Source organism: Onychostoma macrolepis, chromosome 08 (assembly GCF_012432095.1).
Source record: "Onychostoma macrolepis isolate SWU-2019 chromosome 08, ASM1243209v1, whole genome shotgun sequence".
Lineage (NCBI taxonomy): Eukaryota > Metazoa > Chordata > Actinopteri > Cypriniformes > Cyprinidae > Onychostoma > Onychostoma macrolepis.
Genome location: NC_081162.1, coordinates 27,918,643 through 27,933,554, shown reverse-complemented (window position 1 = coordinate 27,933,554; position 14,912 = coordinate 27,918,643). Strand labels below are relative to the sequence as shown.

General features: G+C 35.5%; 1 protein-coding gene across 2 annotated transcripts in view; it reads left to right on the top strand.

The window, feature by feature from the left end:
- The first annotated feature begins 385 nt into the window (after nucleotides 1–385).
- efna5b (ephrin-A5b) overlaps nucleotides 386–14,912 on the top strand; it is a 122,683-nt gene continuing 108,156 nt past the window's right edge. For both annotated transcript variants that reach the window (XM_058784607.1, XM_058784605.1), the window contains exon 1: nucleotides 386–1,048. In XM_058784607.1, coding sequence (XP_058640590.1) covers nucleotides 924–1,048 — 125 coding nt within the window. In that variant the 5' untranslated portion in view covers nucleotides 386–923. The remainder of the gene's footprint in view (nucleotides 1,049–14,912) is intronic.

Below are 14,912 nucleotides of genomic sequence, written 5' to 3'. Positions count from 1 at the left end.
TTATTTTGTAATGTATAGTCTGATGTTATTTAATTATTAGTTATTTTATATTTTAATTACTATATATCTATCTATCTATTATATTTATTTATAATATTTAATTTAAAACATAATATTTAGTTTGAATATACTATCTATCTATCTATCTATCTATCTATCTATCTATCTATCTATCTATCTATCTATCTATCTATCTATCTATCTATCTATCTATCTATCGTTCTGTCTATCGTTCTCTCTCTATAGTTTATATTGATGAAGTGGGTGAAGTAAATGGTTAGATGAGGGGCGGGGTTTGTGTTGTCAGCGCTCCGCCCACCCGAGTTCGGACCAATGGGCTTCCCCTGCGTCCCGCTGTAACCGAGCACACAGTCATTCCCAGCGAGCGGTGCTGGGTTCACATCATCACACCTCCCGCCGAACCGAGAGCGAGCGCATGAACTAACAGATGACCCCCGCGCTCCTCCATCTCTCCCGCAATAGAATGACGGAGAGTGACGCGGATGTGTTTGTCAAGCTCTGCGTTTATCTGAACGGACTTCTGCGCTGAGATCAGTCTGAGCTTCTGTCTCCTCAGGCAACTTCTTCAAATCTCTCTCTCGGAGTAACACCGCGCTCCTGCTTCGTAGTCGCATGTGCGGATGAGAAGCGCTTCTGCAGACTCGGTCTTTGATTGATATGCGCGTGTTTTCTAAAACTAAAGTGACGCGTGTTAGAATGAACTCTAAACACTGAGCGGGTGATTTTTGTCTCTCCGGCGGCGCAGTCCACAATTATTGACCGTAGTGCGGACATTCACACCACTGACAGAAGATCTCGGACATCTCAACACTTGCTCCACTGTCTGCCATCAGCCGAGCCACAGATGCGAATCAAAGTCGACTAAAGCAAGAGGAATATACGTGTCCAAGTGTGCTGTAGTGATGCTGCAAGTGGAAATGATCATATTCGTGGGTGTGATTCTGTGGATGTGTGTATTTAGTCAAGAGCCCAGCTCAAAGGTGATGGCTGATCGATACGCTGTCTACTGGAACCGAACCAACCCCAGGTGAGCGGATCGGTGTGTTTATATTCGCCGCTGCTTTGCGCGAACTTTGTATACGCGACACTTTCACTTTGCATTTACATTTATAGAGCGATATTAACATGTATATGCGGGTTTAAAGTGCGGTAATAGATAATTAAAAATATAATTATTAAGATGAAATAAACACAACGATAGATGTGGCGTTATTTGTCTAAATGTAGACACTTTATCGATGTCGCTACATTAAAGCGTTTCTGCGATTATTCGTGATTTGTTAAATTATGAATCGTGTTTTTTTTTTTTTTTAATCAGAACAGTAGGATAATATCTAATTCCGTAGGCTATATTCTTATGGATGCACATGTTGTATCATAAACAAAAGTCAGTAAGAGATGAAACACTCACTGTTAAAAAAAAAAAAAACCGCGGATTTTCTTTTTTTGAATTATATTGGATGGCACGCATTTATTGACAAATCGTCACAGTTTTGTCGCGAACGCGTCTCGGCCCGTTCCGTCGCTACGGGTGCCGATCGGACTTTATATTGTAAAGTTTACTTTAGTGTTTGGTTCCGTACTGTATTTAATTCTCATTCAGGTGGTTTCAGTGGCAGTCTCGTGGTTTCTTAAGGCGTGGTGCATTTTTCCAGTATGATACATATTTAAATCACCGATCCACAAAAATCTATAATTAATCGAACGCTTCTTACGAGACGAAGGTTGCACTGTAAATGAATTCGTGTGGCTTTGAAGCGTCGATTCACTTACAGCGAGACTCTAAAATAAAAACTGTGTGTAATATATGAATTAACCCATAAATGCTGTTCATTATGCTGAAATTATTTGAACTGATACATTAATTAAAAAGCAGGTATATTACAAGGGCCGCACGGTGAAGGGAAGGATCTGTTTCTCAGGAATGAACACAACTGTAAATGACTGTGCAATTCTCAGTTCAAAAATAAATAAATAAATACATGTTAAAATATCTTACCATGTTAAGATGTGGTGTATGCATTTAAAGATTATTTACATGAGAGCACAGTTTTTATATTTCTAGACCAAACAAACAATAATGCATTTAGTAATGCAGATGAATGTGCTTTTTCTAATTAAGAAAACAAGTTAAAATGTGCTACAGAATATAACTCCAGTCTACATGACCATTCATGTTTAGTTTATTTATTTATTTGTATATCAGTCACTTTTTTTTTTTTTTTTTTTGCATAACCTGTTTGTTATTTATAATCTGTAAGTGTGATTGGATATTCACACATCTACACCTTTCATAAAAGCATTGAAGTCTATTTTTTCAATGCATCTCCAGTACAGCGAAAAGAATAGGTTGCATATCATATTTAAAACTTGTTTGAAAGCAGCAGACAGTTTTGAAACCTGCCGTCAGAGTGAATAGATCTCTGCTGATTAGAAGTTTTGCGGTCAGAATTACTCTCCTGCGTCGAGAGCGCCGTTTATTTATGTGACACTTTGTTTAAACAGAAAATCGCAAAGTCAGGTTTCATTTGATATGTGACACTGAAAAGCCACGGTTTCATTTGGTCGCACGGTTTGCAAGCCAGATGAGCATTCTGTTTCATAATTAACAAAAAAAAGTTTAATTGCCGGTTGCTGTGCACAAAAAAAGAAATATTTCACAATATGAAGTCCTGTATTTTTTCTCCTCCATGTTTTTGGGGAAATAACCCTAGTTCCCAGAATCACAGATGGTTTGCAGTGATTCACGTCAAGGCCTGTAAGAATCCAGTGGTTTCCAAAGTCTTTTATTGTCTTGTTTTTGCTGGAGGGAAGCAGATAGACTCATAGAAAGCATGTTTTGTGTCCAGTAACTCATTTTGATGTGCAATAATCTTGTTTGTTTGACTTGTACAGCATCAGAATGATCTGAAAAGAAGTGCGTGTATACAAAACATGATATGAACGGTCTATATCTGGAAATTTTAGTAGTGCGTCCGCTCTGTTTGTATTCATCTCATGAGCTCTGACTGAATATCAGAAGGGCAGATAGATTGACTCGGGCCGTCTGTTGGCTGTCCACACCTCCTTTCTGAGTATGAATTGTTAATTGGTTAATTACTCGCTGCACCTTTGGCACACTAAACAGCCGTAATGAGGACGCGTACCGTTTCCCATGCTCATGAAACCGCACTAGCCAGATTTCCCTCTGACTTCCTTCCCCTTTAGCTGTGACTCTCTTTATTTCTCAGTGCCATGCTGAGCAGAGAAAATGAATGAATACAATTAGATATTTCAGGAGCTTCATTCCGGCTGTGTGGCTCCTCCACTGGAGACCCGGGCGTAAGGGTCACGCGCTCTCCGAACGGAAACCCCACATACATTCAGCTGTAACACGATAGTTGGGTTGCTCGTGAAAATGTTCCATGATGAACCAGTCAGAAATGTGTTCCCACTTGACTTAAACGTGCAGGACCATCCGGTGTTTATGGGACGACTGTGTATACGGCAGCATTTCCCATAAAACTCCTCAAAACAAATCTATATATATATATATATATATATATATATATTAAAATGTATATTATTTTTAAAAATAATGATTAAATATGGAAAAAATATTTTTATTCAAATATTTTTATTAGTTTATTAAAATGTTGTTTGCAAAAAAAAAAAAAAATTACTCTACATTTATAATAATTTTTACAAAATTAAATATTCATAATTATTTATTAAAATTTAATACAATTATTATTTTAATTTTTTGTTTGCAGGTCACAATATTTTTATAAGAAAAATTATACAAAAATATATAAAATATAAAATAAAAATTTCATTATTAAAATTAGTTTGCTAAATAAAGAAAATTAAACACTTCTAATAAATAATAATTGTTTATTAAATATTCCTAATAATTATTTATTAAATAAAATTAATTGTTATAATAAAATTGTTATACATTTTTTAAATGACTTTCTATTAAAGTTGCAAAAAACTATTTTGCATATTTCTACTGCTGCTTTACATGGTTTAGCCCAGATGAATTTTAAAAGAGAAGTTCCCACCGTTGTTTAACCATATTGAGTTGAACCTTTCTGACCTCCACATGCACTTGCATGTATTTTATGTGCATTTTAGCACCTCTTAAATCTCCCTCTTCTGTGGGAGATTAAAAAAGTACAGTAATACATGATCCAGCTCAGCTGAGAAATGTTAAACACGATGCGTTTCTCATGCATGTGGCCATATATGACTGCTGCTCCAAATACGAACAGAGCCTCTTATTCTTCAGCCTTAAACAGATCCTGCTGCAATTCAGACTGACTTGACTAGTTTTGACACTGCCTATTTTCCTCTTTTAGCCTTGTAAAACTTCTCCCGCGGTATGTAAAATGTGCCGTGCCTTTTCGCTGTCGAAATTCATTCTCAAAGATGAGTTCAGCAGGTCCATGAGAAACCCGGTCTGGAGAATTATTGTGATGATTTTAAAGAACAGACGATGCCATAAAGGACAACAGATTTTTAAAAAACAAAAAAATCAGAGACCAGTATGACAGTGGATTAACGTTAGGCAAAAAATAAATAAATAAATAACTTCACGTTTACCCTGCAACAGCTCATTAGGTGCTTGAGAAAGCAGCGGGACGTTTGTGCAATGCAACAGTTTTTTATTTAATAAGAGAAAAAGAGCCAGGGATTTACTGTCTGTTGTTTTTGGATACAGTTTCTGGATAAAAGCTTTTTCAGGATAAGGCTTTGTAAACTTTGATGGCATTGCGTTGGTGTCGATCTGCTGGGATTCTGACGGTGGATTCTGCTCTGGATTAGACGTACATGAGCGAACGCTGGAGCGACGCAGCTGCAGCTGCTTTTTCCGTGCACTTCACTTCAGAATCTGCATGCAGGACAAATTTATTATCAGCAACATTCTAGCTGATTCTCTCGTGTAATTAGATTTATGTAATTAATTTAGTGCAGACTCTTATTGGGTTGTGCGTTTAATCTAAAGCCACATGTCTTAATGTTCTGGTCCACTTTTAATATGCAGCAGAGGAATGTGAGTCAAATACGCCTGTGCTGCAGGTTTTGGTTTTGTTGTACATGTTTTGTGCATCAGCATGATTATGATGGTTAAAATAAGCAAATGCACAAGACAGATGTTTGTGCATCGTCTGGTAGTAATAGAGGAACGTTTGAAGCAAGATCATCTACTGAACAAGACTGTTGTGAAGTTAGTGCAGTTTATTTTATTTGCTTTTATTCATGATGCATAAACAATATAAATTAATATTTGACATTTGAAAACCTCATCCAGTAAAAATTGTTTAAAATATGCAAATGCAATTAGCAAAAAGGTACAAAAGCTCTCATTGGGATGGATACCCTTTCAAAAGGTACACCTTTGCAACTTATTTATCCCAAAAAGGTGCATTTTAGTACCTTAAAGGCACATGTTTGTACTTAAATTAGTACCTAAATGGTACAAATTAGTATCTTTTGAAAGGGTAACGCCCCAGCGACAGCTTTTGTACCTTTTTTCTGAGAGTATGCGCAAGACAGATGTTTGTGCATTAAAAGAGCTTGTAAAGCAAGATCCTTTCCCCGAACAAGACTGTTGTAACGTAATGCAATTTATTTTATTTGGTTTTATTCAGAATGCATTTTTAATATTTGAAATCTGAGAGCCTCCTCCAGCAAATGATGTTTAAAATAAGCAAAATAAGTCAAAAAAGTTGTCATTGGGATGATGCCTTTCAAAAGGTACGCTTTTGTACCTTATTTATCCCCAAAAGGTGCATTTTAGTACCTTAAAGGTACATACTTTTGCCTAAATTATTACCTAAAATTAGTATCTAAATTGCTATTTATTCATGTTTTTGCATCATCTGGTAATAATAGAGCTCGTAGAACAAGATCCTTTTACTGAACAAGACTGCTGTAAAGTAATGCAATTCATTTTATTAGCTTTTATTCATAATGCATATGTAATATGAATAAATATTTGAAGGTTGAGAACCTTATCTAGCAAGTAATGGTTACAATAAGCAAATCCACAATATAGATGTTTGTGCATCATCTGGTAGAGGAACATTTGAAGCTAGAACCTTCCTGTTGTGAAGTTAGTGCCATTTATTTTATTTGGTTTTATTCAAAATGCATATTCAATATAAATTCACTGTCACTGGGACGATACCCTTTCAAATGTTACAACTTTGTACCTTATTTACCCCAAAAATGTATATATCAGTACTTTTTGAGAGGGTACTGTCCCAGTGACAGCTTTTGCACCTTTTTTCTGAAAGTGTGCACAAGAGAGATCTTTAGTAGTAATAGAGATTTTTACTGTATGAGACTGATGTGGAGTATGTGCAATTATTTTTATTTATGTTTTATTCATAATACATGTTTAGTATGAATTAATACTTGAAGCTTGAGAGCCTCATCCAGCAAATAATGGTTAAAATAAGCAAATGCACTATTAAAAAAAAAAAAATCTGTCACTGGGACATTACCCTTTCAAAAGATACACCTTTGTACCTCTTTACCCTTAAAAGTGTGCATTTTATTACCTTAAAAGTACATACTTGTACCTAAATGATTGCTTAAATGGTACATATTAATACATTTTGAAAGGGTAGTGCCGCTTGTTATATGCAATATAGAATTATATTTAATGGTTGAGAGCCTCATCCAGAAAAAATGGTAAAAATATGCATATGCACAAGGTAGATGTTGTAGTAATACAACATTTCAGTAATAGAGCAATGTTTGAAGCAAGATCCTTCTACTGAAGAAGACTGTTGTGAAGTTTTTTAAATTTGCTTTTATTCATAATGCATGTTTACGATACACTTATATTTGAAGTTTGAGAGCCTTACCCAGCAAATAATAGTTAAAATAAGCAAATGCATGGTCTGGTAGCAATAGAAGAACATTTGAAGCAGGATCCTTTTACTGAACAAGACTTGATTTTATTCATTTAGTGTGAATTAATATTTGGCGCAAACAGTGTTTGTGACTGTTGGAATGCTTTATTTGTAACGCTGCATTGGTCTAAATGTGGCATGACGCCCGTGTGGCTGGCGCATCGGTCATGCCTGCTTCACCCGTGCCATTCCACATTCACACCTCCGTTTAAGGAAAATAAATCAGTCTCCAGCTGCGGGCAAATTCTCCAGCAATTGAAAGGGGTCTGGCGAGACCCGGCAGCCAGGTAACGTGCCGTAAGATTTCATAAGTGCAGAGAGTGTGTGGAGTGAGCGTGCATCATTTGATTATTTTTAATGTGCACTGTTTACTCCGGCGAGCGGCTCCTTGCATGCACAAACAAACAAACCGAGCTCTCGCTGCTCTCCCGACCGCCCGCTGCAAATATTGAGCGGCCGGTTCCTCTCTCTCTTCCTCACGGCCAGGCCTCGGCCGCTCTGAAAGGCCACTATTGTTTCCCCTCGCTGTCGCCTCTCCACAACCCGGGCCGAAAGTATGCATGCATTTAGAGAAAAGGAGAGCAGGAGAGGATGAAGGGGGGTGAATGGAGAGCGCTTCACGGTGCTGCTTGTAATACTCTCTGCGTTTACAGGGACGCAGTGAACGGGCCACAATGGAGCGCAGAGGCCATTTCTCCCACGCCAAGCGGGGTTTCACAGACGCAAGTGTCTGGCCGCTTCTACTGGCCCTCGAACAATGCAGGTGACATTTGGGAGCTCGGGGTCTGAGACAAGCCCTAAGCCGACAGGATTAACCCCAGAACCAGCCTTTGTCCTTCTTGAAGTCCTCCGGGGGCGGAGGGGTTTGCGATGGGTCGAGGGGTTTTGTTGCACTCGAGATACAGTATCAGGCCTCGGTGTTGTTGTAAAGATGTTGGAGCCGTGCACAAAGGAACGTGATTTGCCTTCGCTTTCCCAAAACACTCGGGGTCCCCTGCGTGAAGTGCAGATACGCTTGACTGAATTTATGGTTTTCAAGATCTAAAGAGCTTTTGATCTGAAGGTTTCTGCTTAAATGCTTCAAATCAAGTTTGCAGACAAAAGTTCAGCACACATAGGAATTCTTTACAAAATTAAAATAATTTTTATTTTATTGATTTAAACATTTTCTAAACAAATTCTTTTTTAATTATATAATTTTTTAATTTAAAAAAATAGAATTTATAATATTTCATATTTCATTCGAATTTGATAAATTTGACTAAAAGATCTAAAGAACTTTTGATCTGCAAGGTTCTTCAAATCTTTTCACATTCATTTTTATTTTATTCCATATCATTAAATGTTTTAGTTTTTATTTATTTTATTTGATACACTTGACTGTGTTTATGTTTCACAAAATAAAAGGACCTTTTGATCTGAAGGTTTCTGCTTAAATGCTTCACTTTTTCCACTTTAATTTTGTAGAGAATATACAAGTTCTGTCTACATATGAATAGTTTTGTTTTATATGTATATATATATATATATATATATATATATAATATTTATAAATAACAAAATTAACTATATATATTTTTCATTTATTTTCATTTTAATCTTATTTATATTTACTTATTACGTTTATTTTTAGTAATGGATGAATGAATGGATAAGCTAATATATTTACTTCAGTAGTTAATTTGGCATAATTTCATAGTTTTTTCTTGTAAAATGTGGAAGATATAAAACAGAACGAGTAGATGTGACAAACTTTTGGCTGTCTGTGTAAAAAGAAAATCCTTCGGTTTATAAAACGGCTTCCTTTGTCTTAAGTATGCGGTCAAGTATGTTTGACAGCTTGCAGCTTAAAGTTTGTTGATGTTATTCTCATAGATTTTGAGGTTTGCTGTAAATCTCGGCTCACCTGGAAATGCGTGCGGTGTTGTGGGTCTGACAGAGGTGTGTTTGTTTAGCGTCTGTGGGACTGAAGTGACTCGAGGTCTCCTCGGCGTCCTCTCATTCATGAGCTAATGGCGTGGAGTCACTAAAGGGCTTAAAAAGCCATCGACTCATTGTCTACTGACACAAAACCCTTTCCTCTTTAATCCCTCTTCCTCTCCTCCATAGAAACCTTCCTGCTCACATTCGGCATTCATATTAATCAGTGTTAAAGGCCTAATGAGATAAATAAGACTTAAGAGGAACCCTGGAGTGTCTTTGGAAGTCTGCAGAAACAGTTAAGTTATAAATATCGCCCCGGACAGTTGCTTTCAGAGCCTGAGAAAGTTTAATTGTCCTCTTCTGTTCTGTCTTGCCATTGCGTTTAACTGAGAAATTGAAAATGTTGAGTTTACAGCGTCCCGCCAGGATATTTAGCATCTGTTTCTAAAGCCGTGTTTGTTTGGCTGCTGATCTCTCTGCTTCCCAAACCTCAAGCTGTGTTTTTTTTTTTTTGCCCTCTCAGCGCTCAATGGTCCGGTCCGCACGGAAGAGGCCATCTGGGGCAGCTTCTCTCTCTCTGGACTAATCGGGGATTACTGGCCCTTTACTTTGGGTGTAATAGGCTCTGGGCTTTGGGGCTGTTGGGGTGTCTCCTGCGCTCCTGTGTTTGATTTAGGCCCAGTGTTGTGGCTACTGCGGCTGACCGATGGTTAGTTAATGCCGACGGGTCACGAACATCCAGATGGTGAAGGTGGATTCACTGACTGAAGACTGGGATCTAATCTAAAAGTTCACAGCTCGTGGCAGATGCTGTATAAATATAAAACACTCCACTGTTTTGAGCTACATACTAAGAGAAATATCTAGAAGCAAGGAATATGTGTGTTACACAGAAAGCATTTTTAGATTGTGAGATTAAAAGTTTGTGGAACAATTTGTATTGACCATCAGTGATCCTCTAATAATTTTACTGAGATAATAAAATAATAAATTAGAAAATATAATGAATTGCCGGTTTGAATAAATACATCATTAATTGCTATAAAATAAAATATTCAAGCAGAAATTATTTAGACATCAGATGTAATTTAGACAATTACTTAGAAATCAGCTCTCTTTTTTTAATTGATGAGATGTAAAACACCTTTTATAATAATAATAATAATTAGTCAGAAGTTTATTAAATATATATACAATTGTTTATATACAAATATTTTTAAATTATTTTTCTTTTTTATAAAAATATAATAATGTTTCTCGGTCTTTAAATACATTTGATACTTTAGTTAAACTAAAATTAAAACCATTAAAAGACATTTTCATTACTTGAAATAAAATAAACGTTAACTGAAATAAAGGTGAATAAAAATTTTATAGATATGTAAAAAATAATAATATATAAGTACAGAAATGCACAATTACTAAAACATTAACTAAAATGAAAATGAAAATGGAAAATGGAAAAATAAAAACTTTAATAGTATTTCAATGATAACACTGGTTTAAACTCTAGATTTAGCAACATTTATATTTTTAATTTTATGTTTACTTTATATGATATCTATATTTAATTTTCAAATATATATATGTATATTACTTTAAATGCATTTGTTTCCATATTCATAATAGTTTTAATAACCGTGTTTTGACATGTCTCTTTTTATTCCCCCTCTTTGAATGTGTAAAAATCTTCTCAACAGACCTGCAGGAGGCCTGTGATGTTTTGGGGCTGTCGATCAGCCAATGGGAGCGCAGCGTTTCCTGTCGTCTGATTGGCTCAGACGGTGAAACTGAGCGTGATGCTGGCGAGAGTATGAAATATTAAGAGCTGTTTGTGATCTCGCAGTCGAGCTGCGCTGGCAATCCTTCGCACGCAATCCTGAAGAAACCAGGTCAAGGCGGCCATGTTGAAACGGCAAAGGTGAAACCTGAGGGTTCGAGTGCTGCTTTTATGTGGTTAAACATCCATCGAACTCTATGAGACGTCTTAGTTGAATCTTTTATTGTATACCAGTGGATTGCAAAGACAGGCCGTTTTCTCCCTCAAATATTTTCCATGCAACTCGCCACAGAAATTCTCGTGTCGCTCTAAGCCAAGTGTTGAAAGAAGTAGCAGCAGCAGAGTTTCTTAATAATCCAGCTTTCCCTCCAGCAGTGTTCTTCACGCGAGCCTGTCGCCGTATCGCCGGTGAGAGCTACACGGCATGGCGATGGCTGAATTATTCACGCCCATAATCGGCCTTTATGTCATCTGCCGCTGCTGGGGCCCGTGTTATTCTAGTGCATAATTGATGCTGCTCAGAAGTGGAAAAGTTAGAATAGCAGAAGTAATGTGAAGGGAAAGCGCTGGCGGAGGAGGCGAGGGGGTCAGACTCAATCCCGGGCCGCGTCCGGCGTAACGAGCGCCGACATTGAGCTGAGCCGGAATATCCACTCTCTGAAGATTTATGGAGAGAGAAAAAAATGGCTGGCATTAATTGTGGCTTTGCATTTTGTTTCAAAGCATTCTTGGGCTGATCTGGTGTAATAGTAATTGGAAAAATACATTTTTGTTTTTTCACCAGCTGTATTTGGTCTGTGGTAATCAGGATCAGATTTACATGCTAAATTAATTACAGTGATGATCCAGCGTTGAGGTGTTTATAGAGCTCGCTTTATGCGTCATTGGAAATGCTGATTTTACACTAACCTGTCAAGAGTTTGGAATAATTGTGATTTTTGATGTTTTTTGAAAAGAAGTCTCTTCTGCTCATCACGGCTGCATTTATTTAATCAAAAATGCAGTAAAAATTGTGAAATATTATTAGAATTTGAAATAGCTGTTTTCTATGTGAGTATGTGTTAAACTGTAATTTATTTCTGAATTTTCAGCTTCATTACTGCAGTCTTCAGTGTCACATGATCTTCAGAAATCATTCTAATATGCTGATTTGCTGCTCAAGAAACATTTCTGATTATTATCAATGTTGAAAACAGTTTTGCTGTTCAATATGTTTTGTGGAAACCGTCATACATTTTATTTTTCAGGATTCACAGATGAATAGAAAGTTCAAAAGAACAGCATTTATTTGAAATGGAAATCTTTTGTAACATTATAAATGTCTTTATCGTCACTTTTGATTAATTCAATGCATTCTTACTGAATAAAAATATTATTATTATTTTTAATAATTAAAAATAACTTTTGAATGGCAATGTATCACAAGTAATGATGCTGAAAATTCTGCCTTTTTACAATATACAGTATTCACATAGAAAACTGTTGAATTGTAATAACATTTCACAATTGTTACTGTTTTTATCATATTTTTAATCAAATATATGCAGCCTTGGTGAGCAATAAAGACATAAAAAAAATAAAAAATCAATTATTCCAAACTTTTGACCATGTGAAAATTCAGCTTAGAATTAACAGGAATAAATAACATTTTTAAAAATGTGACGCTGGAGCATAAAAGCAGTCTTAAGTCGCTGGGGTATGTTTGTAGCAATATCCAAAAATACATTGTATGGGTCAAAATTATTGATTTTTCTTTTATGCCAAAAATCATTCCATGTTCCATGAAGATATTTTGTAAATTTCCTACCGTAAATATATCAAAACTTAATTTTTGATTAGTAATATGCATTGCTAAGAACTTCATTTGGACAACTTTAAAGGTGATTTTCTCAATATTTAGATTTTTTTTTTTGCACGCTCAGATTCCAGATTTTCAAATAGTTGTATCTCAGCCAAATATTGTCCGATCCTAACAAACCATACATTAATGGAAAGCTTATTTATCCAACTTTCAGATGTATAAATCTCAATTTCGAAAAATTGACCCTTATGACTGGTTTTGTGCTCCTGGGTCACATATAATCAAATAGAAAAAAACTCTTTTCAAAATATTACTGTAATTTTGTAAGCAGAAGGGCACATTTGGATGCATTAAAAAAACAACTCAAATTTCAAACCTTAAACCATCAGCATATATTTCCCTTCCCAGTAGTGTTGCAACAATGCAGAAAAGTACAGTTGAAGCGAATCGTTTCATAAACCATCACAGATTGACATGACAGAACAATACTGTGTCGCTCACATTCCAGTGAACGTGTTAAAGCGAAAGCCTAAACCGTGTCATTAGTTAGCAGCCTCTAATTAAGCCTCATTGGTTTCTCCTTTTGTGCAGCGCTGATTTACCTGGCCATCTCAGATGAGCAGTGCACACATGGCTGTAGCTCGAGTTTGTTTTACACCTTACCAACCCTCAGTCGCCCAACTCCCTTCCACAGAGAGCACGTCTTTTGTGTTTGTGAACAAAGAGCGGCGGGATTCGGTTACTAGCCCGAAAGCTTAAGAAGCAACCGAACACAACGGCTACAAAGAAGCTTGTGGGAAATTCTTAATCTTCAGGTGAACACGACACCTGAGAAACAAATGCATGAGGGCATGTTTACGATGACTCACGGATGGCGATAACACACACATCCCACATGCGCTTTAATTCTAAAACTGCCGTTTTGCTTGCTTTGATTTACTCTAACGGCTGATCAAACCATGCAATCTCCAGCCAAAACCAGACACTTCTGCCAGTAAAAGACATGCGTCCATCCAAAAATCAACTAGCAATAATAAAACGTACTTTCTGGACAGAAACATAAATATTTCCATAAAGAAATGAGGTAATACGCCTGTAAAAATGTGTCTTGCTGCATGAGCAATTAGCGGTGTAGAGAAAGCACTCCATCCAAGCAGACTTTACAATGCTTTTATGGCATGTATGAGCAGCTACAATGTAGTCATAAAGCATCTGATAGACGCATTAGTCGCTGGATGTCCAGGAAACATATAAAGAGAATTTATGAGCGCTTTCTCGGTGAGAGCACCTTCAGAAGATGCGGATCGCATCCCGTCAGATCCACAACAGAGACAGGAGTTATTTATGTGTGCATAGAGTCATCACCAAAACAACGTCAAAATATTTGTAACATGCAATTTTGATCCCATCAGTTTTGGGGTTTTTTGATGATATTGTGAAATCAGCATATCGTGTTGCACAAACTGCATTGTAGTCGGGCTGGGCTATAAATGATCAATTGAAATAAATTTATAATATAAATAAATGTAGAAAAAAAAGATCTTCATGACAACCCGCCAAAATAAAAGTTTTATTTAACTTGAAGAAATTATGACAGAAATGTGTTACTGTTGTATACTAAGATGTACTTCTCAAAATAATAATAATAATAATAATAATAATGTTATAATTTTTAAGGAATATCATACAACCAAGATATTTTTCATCCATGGTTTCATTTATGTAGTTCTATTGTGCAGCATCTTATATGACAAAAAGAAATCTAGTGTTTTTTTGGTAAATTAATTGTATTTTTTATTTGATTACATTTAAATAAATGTATAAACTTTTATAAAAATTAATGCATTTTTATTTATGAAGTTGTTTATTTAACACAATTTATTTTTTTATAATTTATTTAGTCAATTATTCATTAATTATTATTTCATAAATAAATAAACAAAAATAAATAAATAAATAAATGTGACCGTTAATTGTCATATTTAGTCATTTATTCATTACTTCATTGAATGAATGAATGAATGGATGAATAAATAAATACATACATACATGTGACCATTAACCGACTTCAGAAAACTATGAATATGAGAATGTTAAAAAAACAACCTAGAAAAATAAAATGTTTTGTTTATTCATGTTTATATTTATTATGTTTTTATATTACATTATAAAAATAAAATTACATTATATATTACATTTTAAAATATTGATTGTTAAGTTTCATACAATTTTTGATGAGAAATTTGTATTCAATCATAAAATAGAATAAAAATAAAATGGAAAAAACAGAATATAGGGAAAAAGTGAATGGATTTCATTGAGCCATAAATTAAAAGATGACTTTAATTGTGAACAAACAATTTATGTTTACATTCATTCTCAAGGTAAATAAATATTGTGATAAATATCGATATCGTATGATATGAACATCATATTTTTAACCACAGACTCGTGCCGCTCCAGGCGCTCGTGGCGCTCTGGC